Here is a 16,082-nt window from a genome sequence, read left to right as displayed (position 1 = left end):
CGAGGATACTTGGAGGCTTGGTTGTCCTAGGAGCTCTTTGTGATGACACAACTCCTCTGTTAGCTCCTTCCTTCTTGTTTTTGCGTGGTTTCTTCCAAGATCTCCTATAACAAAAAAAATTCACACACTCAAAGTAATATGCACTAAACCATGACACGATTACTCAAAATAACAAGAATCATTAGCTTATAGACTAAAATTAATAAGGAAAAACTACTAAAGATGTGGATGCATCAACTATGGTGGAAAAGAGAGCAGCAATGATGGCAACACTAGCAACTTGCAATACGGCAACATCTATAGGCCGTTTCAGGAAGCATCATGCGATATAACACCCAAACAGCAACACCCACAGACGACATGACACCAGGAGGCAGGGTGGTGAGAGTACAGCAGAGCGAGGCAGGGAAGCACACCGCACGAAGACAAGATTAAGGATGCAACAAGGAAGGGCGAGCGGGAACAGAGAGATGAGGATTGGGTGAAACTTTTTGCCTGGGTTAGAGTTTGTTCATCATATTTTGTGCAACTTTAATGTTGAGAGAGGAATTAAAGCAAACACATCATTTTTTTAGTTATTTGATTTGATTTTTTTTCTGAAGGTATTAGATTGATGCCATTTTAATTTTAATTTTGATTGTAAAAGAGTGATTGACTTTTTCTCACAAAAATAAAAAAATTATTTAATCATTTAACATAAATAATTATTAGGATATATTTGTCCTTTTGTGAGAATATTTTTGTATACGTAATAACATAATATTTTTTAAAATTTAAATAGAAAATAAATGCCGATGCAAATAAATATAATCCACGTGGCAAATTTTTATTTGTTCACCTTCTATATTGTACCGATATATAATCATACCGAAGCAATCACCTAAAAAGACTTGCATAATAAAGCACCGTCCGGGCTACGTGTTTGCTCTAGGTACATAAATAGAGCGACAAAGGTAGAGAAATTTCTGATGTTGGTAAATCATACTTTGAGGCTATGTACAGAAACTAATTTAGCAGCTATATAATAATAGTTGGTACTCATCTATAAATCTACATTTCGTAACTAAGTAAATCTTTAACTGATCTGGTGTATATCAGTATTCCTATCCAAACCTCATTCTATACACTTGGAATTCATATATCTACCCCTTCCTAGCCATAAAATTAACATTATCCGGCTTCCAGGCGCCACCAGATGCTATCACGAAGTTATAAACAAAAGTTAAGCCTTGACAGTGTAATTGGTTCTCAGGGAAAATAGTGAGAACAGGTCTCTAATTCGAAAGCCGCTTCCCCAGAAGGAGGCAAGGCAGAGACCCATTATAGCCATTACGACAACAGAACATGCAGCTGGAACCGTCTGACTACTTCCCAAAAACTGGGTGGCTAGAAGCCCTGCAAGTGTGGAGCTCTGCATCCCAGTGCATAATGAAATCGTCTTGCTTACCTGTTCTTCCTGCCTGTGACAGTATCTATGTCATACATTTGGAATATGGCATCCAAGGAAGCAATTGTACTATAAGTGGCTTCTGGCATCAACTTGCATATAAAAGTTATGATATTCAATGAATTCCAAAGTTATTACTAAGTACTAAGTTTCAGTAAGAAATATATTACTGCTTCCTATAGAAGAAAACAGACAAACTATCATCTTATTGAGAACGGTGAGAAATCTTTGGGTGCTCTTGGGGCAAATCTCTTGCTCTGCACCAATTAATTTTTCTCAAATCATTCCTGTGGGTCAATTAAATCACTTATAAATATTATGAATTTCCAAAATAACTATAGTTAATACTGATCTTATGTTTTCTTCTCAAATTTAAATCCTTGTTTTATCTCCTCATCTACTTATTAAAGATATAACTGTTCATGTATCTAGAGTTTGATCATTGTTATTCCTAAAAGAAAGAAATTCCGTATATGTCAAAACTAAAAAGAGAGGAAAAGGCATATGCACACTCACGCTTCATACCCAAAAGGAAAAGTAAATTTCTGAGTTTACCATTGGCATTCAAGATTTACAATACCAAGGATATAAGAATTTCTCCAACTTTCAAATATGTTGTCCTACAAACACACAGTATCGTTGTGTAGCATTGGTTATGTGCCAAAAGAGGTTTTTGCTGTTTACTTTGAGAAGGAAATTTTTAGCACAACTATGTCAGATTCCCCTCATTATCATTGTAAAAATAAAAATGAAAGAAGAATCTGGATTAATGTCAAAACGCTGACGTTGAATAGGTAAATGGAAAGTGCAGATGAGAAAAAAAAAAACCCTAAAACGGTGGACAGTGATTTCTTTTCTTCTCTTTTCTTCTTTCAAAATATTGATTTGTTTCTCTTAAAGGGAAAGGTGCCAATGATTTATTCTTAGAAATAGCTGAGGCAGACACAAAAGATGAGCAATTGCTAAGAGGTAAACATAAAATCAGTACTAACCAAGGTTATTTTAGAAAATTCATAATATTTTAAAGCAACTTAACAGGCCCACAATAATGATTTGGCAAACATCAATTGTTGGTGCAGAGCAAGAGGTTTGTCCCAAGGGCACATAAGAACTATTCTGGTTGGAGAGTTTATATCAGAAATTTATCAATGTCATCATATTAAATCATAACTCAATATGTGACACCAATCAAAAATCTGGATTGCCAACTCCACGAAAGGACAAGCAGAAATCACTTCCTATTTACAGTGAAGCCACATAAAAGGCAGAATACAACTAAACACTGAACTGTGGATTCTGAATATTGCCAAGTTTCAGAAATCATACCTCCAAGACGGATTGTCTGAGAACCAATATCCTAAAGTGAAGGCAACAGAATGAAATATTATTATTGGGAAAACCAATCGGAGTCCTTCAACAGACAAAATTTGACTTCGGTTTAGAGCAAGAGGGCTTCCAATGCACATGGAAGTACATATCATAGCAACAAAGGGCATCACAGGCTGAAGAACAGATACAACTGGCTTTGCATATGCATTGAGAAGAAGACCAAGTGTAACTGGTCCAAGAACAACCTGCTTGAAGTTACAGCTAAAACAGTCACCAAATTGAATTCAAGTAGAATAGTGTACAAGTTCAAAGCTGGGTATTTTCTGAAGTGTTACTTACCTGTAGTATGGACTTTGACATGGAAATTGCATCAACTGGGACTACTGATCCGATCAGAAGCTCAGTTAATAGGGGGGTAAAAATAACTGATGCAATAGTGGTAGAGCTTGTGAGAAGAATGCTTAGGGCCACATCCCCTTTGCTTAAATAACTGGCATAGCTGGATAGCTGAGCCCCTGAAACACAAGACATGAGGATAAATCCAGCATAGAACATTCTAGAGACACCAAAAACCTTTGCAATCAAAACACCAAGGGCAGGTTTCAGCACATATTGCGCAATAAACCCTAATGAAAGTGGTAGAGGTCTGCAACAGAAAAATGATGAATTGGAATAAGTATGAACAGTTGCTAATAAAACATAATAAAAAGAATAAACAGAACAGTGGTGAGAGTCGCACCTTTTAAATGCAAGAGCAAAATCATCTAAGGATAGTTTTATCCCAATGGACAACATAATCCCACCAAGTGCAGGTGCATATAACCCTTTAGATACCCTGAACCAGTTAAAAGCTCTCAGTTCTTCCACTGATTGATTATTACAAGCTACCAATAAATGGTAGAATTTAAAAATTCTTTTTAAGGAAACAAAGAAAAAAAAAAAAAGAAATGGATAAAGAGAGAAGAGTTTGTTTGGCTCAGCAGCATATGCACATAAATTTCAGTCAGAGTACCACAAAAACGTGTATTTCTACAACTTTTAAATGAACAGATAGTAGTTATAGTCTCAAATAAATTGGAATCCAAAAACTCTATCGTACAATGACAAAAACTCGGAAATAAACAATTAACTTCATCAAGACATAAGTCAATTGCTAGAAAACAAAGACCTTTCATGCACAAATACAAATTAAAAATTCAGATACCAGTATCGTGAAAGCGGGATATGTCAACAACAGATGAAATCAGTGCTATTAAATAATAAGTGGTAAGTAGTAACCAAGAAAATTTTCGAGCACAAGTGTTTCATCCAATTCTTTGTTCTCTATCCATATATAGCGAGAATAAGAAACAAACAAAACATTTAAGTAAATAAACAAAGTAAATTATAATAAATTCATCAAAAAGGATCAACAGAACGTCAGAACCATAAAGGCCTGTTTTGTTTAACCATATTTTTCTATTCTAGATACTGTGGGAAAATAAATAAATTCAAAAGGGTGAACTATTATTTTGCCATTTGAAAATTTCAATTCTAATTCAGTTCAGAAACCGATTATCTCAAATTTTTTTTTCCAATTGATGACCCTAAATTGTGATCTCTCGATATACTAATTTATTGGAGATCAAGAGAAAATACCTAGAGAAGATGTTGAATTTTAAGAATTTGACAACATCTCCATTCCCAGTTCAGAATGAAAGAAACGCACCCGTAGCGCCTCCAAAGATCACAAAAGGTTGGCACAACTTCATAAATCTTGTGTGATTTAGAGGGTCACAATATTTTTTTTTATTAAGAAACCGTTTTGTTTATAACTATAATCTATTGGATGACAAAAATGATGATATACCAATTAAGCAGTGAAATCCTATCATAACTTTTTTTTTTTCTTTTTCACAAAAGTCTGAAAGAAAAAAGTACGATGAGAACCACACCAAGTGAAAGTGGAAGGTTGAACAAGAGCGGCAACTGCAGTGGCTGCAACAACGAAAGGAAGTAATGCGGACAAAAGCTGAGACCAATTCTTTTCTCCAACTTCAGCGACGGCACTTCCATCAACCCCAGAAGGAAGAAACGAAGCGTTAGCGTGCCTCCGGAGGAACCCAACCCTCCACTTGAAGTGCAACGTCGAGCACGCGAAGCTCAAAACGGAGACACCCTTCGAAACTGAAGCAGAAGCAGAAAAGGAGCCACAAGTGCGAGCGAAAGCGAGAGAATTGATGGTTAAAGTGGAATTGGTGCGAGTTCCGTGACGTAAAAGGGGAATTGAGGGAACTTGAAAGGAGCAGGAGGTTCCGGCCATGGAGAGAGAGAACATGAGGTTCCGCCGGCGATGATCGTCCGGTATCGCCGGCGAGTTCGGGAGGAGGAGGAGGAGAGAGAAAAGAGAAAGCAGCGGTGTTGCAGAAAAGATGAGATTAGGGAAGAGATTGGCATTCTATTTGCGTACATGTGGGTGTGAAAGAGATATAAGATGAGATGCTTATGGTTGTTCGTCATTTGATTGGGTTTGGAATTTGGAGTGTGGTGTGAGTGAACACGGGTCAAGATTAGCCCCTGGAAGCATCCTGTTTGTATGTTAGAAGTCGTAGTCGCAATAAATGTAGCCTATTGTCATGGCCTTGGACACACTCTAACGTTATTGTGTCAGTACTCGGACTTTATTCAACTTTTTGGCTGCGTTTGTTTTTTAAGAACATGACAGGACAAGACACTGATAATAGGATAAGACAAGACATTAATGGACAGAGACACAAAATTTTGTGTTCTTGTATTCTGTTTGGCAATAAACTAGAACAAATTATAAAAATTCAATTTATTCTTATTTTTTTCCATTCAAAAAATTTGAGATGAAAAATATAATAATAAAAAATATAATTATGAAAAATTAACAAAAATAATGAAAGAAAAAATAAAAAATAAGTTGTGTCCCTTGTTAGTGTCTCTGTGTCCTTCCTGTCAGGATGGACACAAAATACACTAATTCAGTGTCTCTGGACACATTGTCTCTGTCTATGTCTCCTCTGCCAAACACGATTTTGTGTCTCAGTGTCCTGTCTCTGTAAACAAACGCAGCCCTTGAGCTAAGATCAAGTCAGCCTAACCCTCAATACTTAGCAAGAAAGTTAAGAACACAAGAGAAAAGAAGCTTTGGTAGAAAGAACATTTTATTACTCAAGTGTTGGTTACAAATTATTCACACACACATAACTCTAACTTTCACCCTATTTATAGCCATCCACCTCCTCAATGGATGGTTAAGATTAAATCTAATCAACGGTCTAGATTGATCATCTAGAACATTCTTTACAAATATCCATCATACCACAACTCTCTAAATACTTCTAGATTCTTCCATACTACTCTTTATACTCCTATATACATCCACACTCTTCTAGAATACTCTATGGTCTTCTAGAGTATTCTAGAACCTTCTAGAGTATTCCGGGACCTTCTAGGACATTCTAGAACGTTCCGGAACCATCTAGAGCATTCTCAAATTCTCTAGAAAGCTCTACAAACACTGTTAAATTTAACCTTCTAAAATTTACCGTGACATTCTCCCCCACCTAATGCGCAGACGTCCTCGTCGCATTCTATTCATGATAGCGCTGTAGGTGTTCTTGGAATTGCCACAGATCTTCACGAGTTTTCCAGCTTGCTTTGGTTATCGGGAGTCCTTTCCACTTGATCAAGTATTGGATACTTGGTGGTACTCCTCTTCGTCGTACGACGCGATTAGCTAAGATCTCTTCGATTTCTTTATCAAAGGATCTAATCACCACAGGCGGAGCACGACTCGAGTCACCTCTACTCGGTTCATCTTGGTCTTCATGATATGGTTTAAGCATACTCACATGGAAGACCGGGTGGATCTTCATAGAGGGTGGATCTTCATCGAAATTGTGATCATCAACAATGGCGCCAAAAAATTGGTGGCACTCTCAAACGTGAATCACACTTTGTCACAACTCCACACAACTAACCAGCAAGTGCACTGGGTCGTCAAGTAATACCTTACGTGAGTAAGGGTCGATCCCACGGAGATTGTTGGTATGAAGCAAGCTATGGTCATCTTGTAAATCTCAATTAGGCGGATTCAAATGGTTATAATGGTTTTCAAAAATATAAAGATAAATAAAGCATAAAATAAAGATAGAGATACTTATGTAATTCATTGGTGAGAATTTCAGATAAGCGCATGGAGGTACTGTGTTCCTTTTGAATCTCTGCTTTCTTACTGCTTCATCCAGTCATTCCTACTCCTTTCCATGGCAAGCTGTATGTAGGGCATCACCGTTGTCAATGGCTACTTCCCATCCTCTCAGTGAAAATGGTCCTCTACGGTTTCCCGCATGGCTAATCAGCTATTGGTTCTTGATCATGTCGGAATAGGATCCATTGATCCTTTTGCGTCTGTCACTACGCCCAACACTCGCGAGTTTGAAGCTAGTCACACTCATTCAATCCCTGAATCCTACTCGGAATACCACAGACAAGGTTTAGACTTTCTGGATTCTCATTAATGCTGCCAATGGATTCTAGCTTATACCACGAAGACTCTGATCTTACGGAATGGAAGGCTCTGTTGTCAGGAGAGGGAAACCATGCGTCGTGCATCAGGAATCCAAGAGATACACACTCTAGCTCTTGCTTGTAGAACGGAGGTGATTGTCAGGCACGCGTTCATAAGGATGGATGGTGATGAGTATCACGAATCATCACATCCATCAGGTTGAAGTACAAGTGATATCTTAGAATAAGAATAAGCGTGAATTGAATAGAAAATAGTAGTAATTGCATTAAAACTCGAGGTACAGCAGAGCTCCACACCTTAATCTATGGTGTGTAGAAACTCCACCGTTGAAAATACATAAGTGATAGTGGTCCATGCATGGCCGAATGGCCAGCCCCCAAAACGTGATCAATAGTCTCCTAAGATGAGCAACAGATTAAAACTGAGACCAAAGATGTCTAATACAATAGTAAAATGTCCTATTTATACTAAACTAGTTACTAGGGTTTACAGAAATAAGTTTAAGTGCAAAAATCCACTTCCGGGGCCCACTTTGGTGTGTGCTTGGGCTGAGCTTGAGCTTTACACGTGCAGAGGCTTCTCTTGGAGTTAAACGCCAAGTTGTAACGTGTTTTTGGCGTTTTACTCTGGTTTGTGATGTTTTTCTGGCGTTTTACTCCAGAATGCAGCATGAAACTAGCGTTGAATGCCAGTTTGCGTCATCTAAACTCAAACAAAGTATAGACTATTATATATTGCTGGAAAGCTCTGGATGTCTACTTTCCAACGCTGTTGAGAGCGCGCTATTTGGAGTTCCGTAGCGCCAGAAAATCTTTTTCAAGTGCAGGGAGGTCAGATTCCAACAGCATCAGCAGTCCTTTGTCAGCTTGAATCAGATTTTTGCTCAGGTCCCTCAATTTCAGCCAGAAAAAACCTGAAATCAGAGAAAAACATACAAACTCATAGTAAAGTCCATAAATGTGAATTTTGCATAAAAACTAATGAAAACATCCCTAAAAGTAGCTAGATCCTACTAAAAACTACCTAAAAACAATGCCAAAAAGCGTATAAATTATCCGCTCATCACAACACCAAACTTAAATTGTTGCTTGTCCCCAAGCAACTGAAAATCAAATAGGATAAAAAGAAGAGAATATACTATAAATCCCAAAATATCAATGAATATTAGTTCTAATTAGATGAGCGGGACTTGTAGCTTTTTGCTTCTGAACAGTTTTGGCATCTCACTTTATCCTTTGAAGTTTAGAATGATTGGCATCTATAGGAACTTAGAATTTCAGATAGCCTTATTGATTCTCCTAGTTAAGTATGTTGATTCTTGAACACAACTACTTTTATGAGTCTTGGCTGTGGCCCTAAGCACTTTGTTTTTCAGTATTACCACCGGATACATAAATGCCACAGACACATGACTGGGTGAACCTTTTCAGATTGTGACTTAGCTTTGCTAAAGTCCCCAGTTAGAGGTGTCCAGAGTTCTTAAGCACACTCTTTTTGCTTTGAATCATGACTTTAACCACTCAGTCTCAAGCTTTTCATTTGGACCTGCATGCCACAAGCACATGGTTAGGAACAGCTTGATTTAGCCGCTTAGGCCTGTATTTTATTTCCTTGGGCCCTCCTATCCATTGATGCTCAAAGCCTTGGATCCTTTTTACCCTTGCCTTTTGGTTTTAATGGCTATTGACTTTTTCTGCTTGCTATTTTTTCCTTTCTCTTTTTTTTTGCAAGCTTTTGTTATTCACTGCTTTTTCTTGCTTCAAGAATCAATTTTCATGATTTTTCAGATTATCAGTAACATTTCTCTTTGTTCATCATTCTTTCAAGAGCCAACAATTTTAACATTCATAAACAACAAGATAAAAAATATGCAGTGTTTAAGCATTCATTCAGAAAACAAAAAGTATTGTCACCACATCAATATAATTAAAATAATTTCAAGGATGAATTCAAAACTCATGTACTTCTTGTTCTTTTGTATTAAAACATTTTTTATTTAAGAGAGGTGTAAGATTCATGGAATTATTCATAGCCTTAAGACATAGTTACTAAATACTAATGATCATATAATAAAGACACAAACATAGACAAAATATAGCATAAACCGAAAAACAGAGAAATAAGAACAAGGAAGTTAAGGAATGAGTCCACCTTAGTGATGGTGGCGCCTTCTTCTTGAAGGACCAATGATGTCCTTGAGCTCTTCTATGTCTCTTCCTTGCCTTTATTGCTCCTCCCTCATAGCCCTTTGATCTTCTCTAATCTCATTGGGAATGATGGAGTGCTCTTGATGTTCCACCCTTAGTTGGTCCATGTTGTAACTCAAGTCTTCTAGAGAAGTGTTAAGTTGTTCCCAATAGTTGTTTGGAGGAAAATGCATCCCTTGAGGTATCTCAGGGATTTCTTGATGATGAGCTTCCTCATGCGTCTCTTGAGATCCATGAATGGGCTCTCTTGTTTGCTCCATCCTCTTCTTAGTGATGGGCTTGTCCTCTTCAATGAGGATGTCTCCTTCTATGACAACTCCAGCTAAGTAGCATAGATGGCAAATGAGATGAGAAAAAGCTAGCCTTGCCAAGGTAGAGGGCTTTTCGGCTACTTTATCGAATGCAAGAGAGATAACTTCATGAACTTCTACCTCCTCTCCAATCATGATGCTATGGATCATGATGGCACGATCCACAATCACTTCGGATCGGTTGCTAGTGAGGATGATGGAGCGTTGGATGAACTCCAACCATCCTCTAGCCACAGGCTTAAGGTCCAGTCTTCTCAATTCAACCGGCTTGCCTTTTGAGTCTCTTTTCCATTGAGCTCCTTCCACACATATGTCCATGAGGACTTGGTCCAACCTTTGATCAAAGTTGACCCTTCTAGTATAGGGGCATGCATCTTCTTGCATCATAGGCAAGTTGAACGCCAACCTTACATTTTCTGGACTGAAATCTAAGTATTTCCCCCAAACCATTGTAAGATAACTCTTTGGATTCGGGTTTGATGAGCGGATAATTTGTACGCTTTTTGGCATTGTTTTTAGTATATTTTTAGTATGATCTAGTTAGTTTTTAGTATATTTCTATTAGTTTTTAGTTAAAATTCACTTTTCTGGACTTTACTATGAGTTTGTGTGTGTTTTTCTGTGATTTCAGGTATTTTCTGGCTGAAATTGAGGGACCTGAGCAAAAATCTGATTCAGAGACTCAAAAGAACTGCAGATGCTGTTGGATTCTGACCTCCCTGCATTCGAAGTGGATTTTCTGGAGCTACAGAAGCCCAATTGGCGCGCTCTCAACGGCGTTGGAAAGTAGACATCCTGGGCTTTCCAGCAATATATGATAGTCCATACTTTGCCCAAGATTTGATGGCCCAAACTGGCGTTCAAAGTCACCTACAGAAATTCCAGCGTTAAACGCCGGAACTGGCACCTAATTGGGAGTTAAACGCCCAAACTGGCACTAAAGCTGGCGTTTAACTCCAAGGAGAGTCTCTACACGAAAATGCTTCATTGCTCAGCCCAAGCACACACCAAGTGGGCCCGGAAGTGGATTTTTATGTCATTTACTCATCCTTGTACACCTGAGGCTACTAGTTTTCTATAAGTAGGACCTTTTACTATTGTATTTAGATATAGAGAATCGGGGTAGCTATCTACACATTTTTATGCTATCTTAGATCATTTGGGAGGCTGGCCATTCGGCCATGCCTAGACCTTGTTCTTATGTATTTTCAACGGTGGAGTTTCTACACACCATAGATTAAGGTGTGGAGCTCTGCTGTACCTCGAGTATTAATGCAATTACTATTGTTCTTCTATTCAATTCCACTTGTTCTTTGTCCAAGATATCACTTGTTCTTCAACTTGATGAATGTGATGATCCGTGACACTCATCATCATTCTCACCTATGAATAAGGTGACTGACAACCATTCTTGTTCTACAAGCATTCGAGGCTTAGTGAATATCTCTTGGATTCTTTAATCGGAGTCCTCGTGGTATAGGCGAGAACTGATGGCGGCATTCAAGAGAATTCGGAAGGTCTAAACCTTGTCTGTGGTATTCTGAGTAGGATTCAATGATTGAATGACTGTGACGTGCTTCAAACTCCTAGCAGGCTAGGGCGTTAGTGACAGACGCAAAAGAATCAATGGATTCTATTCCGGCCTGAACGAGAACCGACAGATGATTAGCCTATGCTGTGACAGAGCATCAGGGACGTATTTTCACTGAGAGGATGGGAGGTAGCCATTGAAAACGGTGAAACCCTACACGAGCTTGCCATGGAAAGGAGTAAGAAGGATTGGATGAAGACAGTAGGAAAGCAGAGAGACGGAAGGGAAGGCATCTTCATACGCTTGTCTGAAGCTCTTACACCAATGATATACATAAGTATCTCTATCTTTATCTCTATGCTTTATTTGTTTATCACTATACCCATTTGAGTCTGCCTGACTGAGATCTACAAGGTGACCATAGCTTGCTTCATACCACCAATCTCCGTGGGATCGACCCTTACTCACGTAAGGTTTATTACTTGGACGACCCAGTGCACTTGCTGGTTAGTTGTGCGAAGTTGTGTTTATGCCATGGTATTGAGCACCAAGTCTTTGGAGCCATTACTAGGGATTGTTTATGTTTTGAAAAGTATTGATCACAATTTCGTGCACCAAGTTTTTGGCGCCGTTGCCGGGGATTGTTCTTGTGTATGGACAACTGACGGTTCATCTTGTTGCTTAGATTAGGCATTTATTTTTTTTCAAAATTCTTGAAGATGAATTCTAGAGTTTCATAATGATTTGTTGAAATCTGGCTGGCTGTAAAGCCATGTCTAATTTCATTGGACCGAGGTTTCAACTTATCATCACAAGAGCTTGTTGATCTTGCTTTTGGAGCAGTGATCTGCTAAGGCTTGGCTGGCCATTGGCCATGTCTAGTGTTTTGGACCGAAGCTTTCTTTGAAAGCTTGGCTGGCTGTGAAGCCATGTCTAATTCCTGGACCGGAGTCTTAGACTAGCATTGCACTGATTCCTGGAATTCTCATCAAGAATTTTGATATCTTTTTCCACTTAATTTTCGAAAAACACAAAAAAAAATTATTATAAAATCATAAAATTCAAAAAAAATGTTTCTTGCTTGAGTCTAGTGTCTAATCTTAAGTTTGGTGTCAATTGCATACATTCATTCATGTGTCTTAAGGATCTTCAAGTAATTCTTGATGATTTCTTACTCTGATCTTTGAATTCTTTTGACTTGAGTGTTTATGTGTCTCATATAGTGTCAGTAGTATACAAACTGCTAAGTTTGGTGTCTTGCATGCATTGTTATTTGATTCTTGTTGCATTTTGATTATTAAAAAAAAAATCCAAAAATATTTTCAATTTGTGTCTTTTCAAGTCAATAATACAGAGAATTAAAGATTCAGAACATACAGCAGAGGAATTATACAGAAAAAGCTGGGCATTCAAAAATGCCCAGTGAAGAAGGACAGACTGGCGTTTAAACGCCAGCCAGGGTACCTGGTTGGGCGTTTAAACGCCAGCCAGGGTACCTGGTTGGGCGTTTAACGCCCAAAAAGGGTGCATTTTGGGCGTTAAACGCCAGAATGTGCACCATTCTGGGCGTTTAACGCCAGGATGGCTAAGGGGGAAGATTTTGTTTTCAAAATCAATTTTTTTTTTCAAGTTTTCAAAGTTTTTCAAAACCAAATCTTTTTCAAATCAAATCTTATCAATCAAATGTTTTTAAAATCAATTTCTTTCCTTTTTCAAAGATACTTACTAACAATTAATGATTTGATTGAACATCTTAAATTTGTTACCTTTTCTGTTGAGAAAGGTTTTATGTTTGAATCATATCTTTTCTTGTTAGGCAAGTCATTAATTTTTAAAAATCATATCTTTTCAAATTGTTTTCAAATCATATCTTTTAAAATTGTTTTCAAATCATATCTTCTCAATCACATCTTTTTAAAACCATAACTTTTCAATCATATATTTTTAATCACATCTTTTTCAAAATAGTTTTCAATCAAATCTTTTTCAAACTTCTAATTTCAAAATCTTTTTCAAAAATCACTTGATTTCTTTCCCACTTTTATTTTCGAAAATCAATTAGTGTTTTTCAAAAATGTTTTCAAAATATTTTAATTAATTTTCGAAAAATTACTTCTCTCCTTCTCACATCCTTCTATTTATGGAGTACCACTCCTTCTCAATGCACAATTCGAACCTTATCTAATTAAAGTTCGAATTCTTCTTCTCCTTCTCCCTTCTATTTTTCTTTTCCTCTGACACCTTAAGGAATCTCTATACTGTGACATAGAGGATTCCACATTTTCTTGTTCTCTTCTCTTTCATATGAGCAGGAGCAGAGACAAAGGCATTCTTGTTGAAGCTGATCCTGAACCTGAAAGGACCTTGAAGAGAAAGCTAAGAGAAGCCAAAGCACAACTCTCTTTAGAGAACCTGACCGAATTCTTCAAAGAGGAAGAAGACATGGCAGCCGAAAACAACAACAATGCAAACAATGCAAGGAAGGTGCTGGGTGACTTTACTGCACCTACTCCCGACTTCTATGGGAGAAGCATCTCTATCCCTACCATTGGAGCAAACAACTTTGAGCTTAAGCCTCAATTAGTTTCTCTAATGCAACAGAATTGCAAATTCCATGGACTTCCAATGGAAGATCCTCATCAGTTCTTAGCTGAATTCTTGCAAATCTGTGACACAGTCAAGACCAATGGGGTAGACCCTGAGGTCTATAGACTGATGCTATTCCCTTTTGCTGTGAGAGACAGAGCTAGGATATGGTTGGACTCACAACCTAAAGAAAGCCTGGACTCTTGGGAAAAGCTAGTCAATGCCTTCTTGGCAAAGTTCTTTCCACCTCAAAGATGGAGTAAGCTTAGAGTGGAAGTCCAAACCTTCAGACAGAAGGATGGAGAATCCCTCTATGAAGCTTGGGAAAGATACAAACAATTAATCAGAAAGTGTCCATCTGACATGCTTTCTGAATGGAGCATCATAGGTATTTTCTATGATGGTCTCTCTGAACTATCTAAGATGTCCTTGGATAGCTCTGCTGGAGGATCTCTTCATCTGAAGAAGACGCCTACAGAGGCTCAAGAGCTAATTGAAATGGTTGCAAATAACCAATTCATGTACACTTCTGAAAGGAATCCTGTGAACAATGGGACTAGTCAGAAGAAAGGAGTTCTTGAGATTGACACTCTGAACGCCATTTTGGCTCAGAATAAAATATTGACTCAACAAGTCAATTTGATTTCTCAAAGTCTGTCTGGAATGCAAAATGCACCAAGCAGTACTAAGGATGCTTCATCTGAGGAAGAAGCTTATGATCCTGAGAACCCTTCAATGGAAGAGCTGAATTACCTAGGAGAACCCTATGGTAACACCTATAATTCTTCATGGAGAAATCACCCAAATCTCTCATGGAAGAATCAAGAGAGACCTCAACAAGGTTTCAATAATAATGGTGGAAGAAACAGGTTTAACAATGGTAAACCTTTTCCATCATCTTCTCAGCAACAGACAGAGAATCCTAAGCAGAACCCCTCTGACTTAGCAACCATGGTCTCTGATCTAATAAAGACCACTCAAAGTTTTATGACTGAAACAAGGTCCTCCATTAGAAATTTGGAGGCACAAGTGGGACAGCTGAGCAAGAAAGTTACTGAACTCCCTCCAAGTACTCTCCCAAGCAATACAGAAGAAAATCCAAAAGGAGAGTGCAAAGCCATAAACATGGCCGAATTTGGAGAGGAAGGAGAGGAAGTGGACGCCACTGAGGAAGGCCTCAATGGGCGTGCACTGACCTCCACTGAGTTCCCCAATGAGGAACCTTGGGAATCTGAGGCTCAAAATGAAACCATAGAGATTCCATTGGACTTACTTCTGCCTTTCATGAGCTCTGATGAGTATTCTTCCTCTGAAGAGGATGAGTATGTCACTGAAGAGCAAGTTGCTAAATACCTTGGAGCAATCATGAAGCTAAATGACAAGTTATTTGGAAATGAGACTTGGGAGGATGAACCTCCTTTGCTCACCAAAGAGCTGGATGACTTGTCTAGGCAGAAATTGCCTCAAAAGAGACAAGACCCTGGAAAGTTTTCCATACCTTGTACCATAGGCACCATGACCTTCAAGAAGGCTCTGTGTGACTTAGGGTCAAGTGTAAACCTCATGCCTCTCTCTGTAATGGAGAAATTAGGGATCTTTGAGGTGCAAGCTGCAAAAATCTCACTAGAGATGGCAGACAATTCAAAGAAACAAGCTTATGGACTTGTAGAGAATGTTTTGGTTAAGATTGAAGACCATTACATCCCTACTGATTTCATAGTCCTAGAGACTGGGAAATGCATGGATGAAACCATCATCCTTGGCAGACCTTTCCTAGCCACAGCAAAGGCTGTGATTGATGTTGATAGAGGTGAACTGATCATCCAAGTGAATGAAGAATCCTTTGTATTTAAGACTCAAGGATATCCCTCTGTCACCATGGAGAGGAAGCATGAAGAGCTTCTCTCAAATCAGAGACAAACAGAGCCCCCACAGTCAAACTCTAAGTTTGGTGTTGGGAGGCCACAACCAAACTCTAAGTTTGGTGTTGAACCCCCACATTCAAACTCTAAGTTTGGTGTTGGGAGGTTCCAACATTGCTCTGAGTATCTGTGAGGCTCATTGAGAGCCCTCTGTCAAGCTACTGACATTAAAGAAGCGCTTGTTGGGAGGCAACCCAATCTTATATTTTATA

General features: G+C 38.4%; 1 protein-coding gene and 1 non-coding gene across 2 annotated transcripts; both read right to left on the bottom strand.

Moving 5' to 3' along the window:
- Positions 1–801: 801 nt before the first annotated feature.
- On the bottom strand, positions 802–5,244 carry LOC130944695 (probable sodium/metabolite cotransporter BASS3, chloroplastic). Its single transcript, XM_057873157.1, has 5 exons — positions 4,711–5,244; positions 3,516–3,611; positions 3,116–3,422; positions 2,774–3,021; positions 802–1,460 (listed from the first exon to the last, which is right to left on the bottom strand). Exons 1-5 carry the CDS (start codon positions 5,091–5,093, stop codon positions 1,223–1,225), a joined length of 1,272 nt encoding a protein of 423 aa, XP_057729140.1. The 5' UTR covers positions 5,094–5,244; the 3' UTR covers positions 802–1,222.
- An 8,965-nt stretch (positions 5,245–14,209) lies between these two features.
- Positions 14,210–14,313, bottom strand: LOC130947113 (small nucleolar RNA R71). The gene has a single exon (XR_009072523.1). It is a non-coding gene; the product is annotated as a small nucleolar RNA R71 (small nucleolar RNA).
- Positions 14,314–16,082: the final 1,769 nt, after the last annotated feature.

This window comes from Arachis stenosperma, chromosome 8, assembly GCF_014773155.1.
Source record: "Arachis stenosperma cultivar V10309 chromosome 8, arast.V10309.gnm1.PFL2, whole genome shotgun sequence".
Classification (NCBI taxonomy): Eukaryota; Viridiplantae; Streptophyta; class Magnoliopsida; order Fabales; family Fabaceae; genus Arachis; species Arachis stenosperma.
The sequence above is the reverse complement of the archived record's forward strand: the minus strand, read 5'-3'. Positions and strand labels throughout refer to the sequence as shown.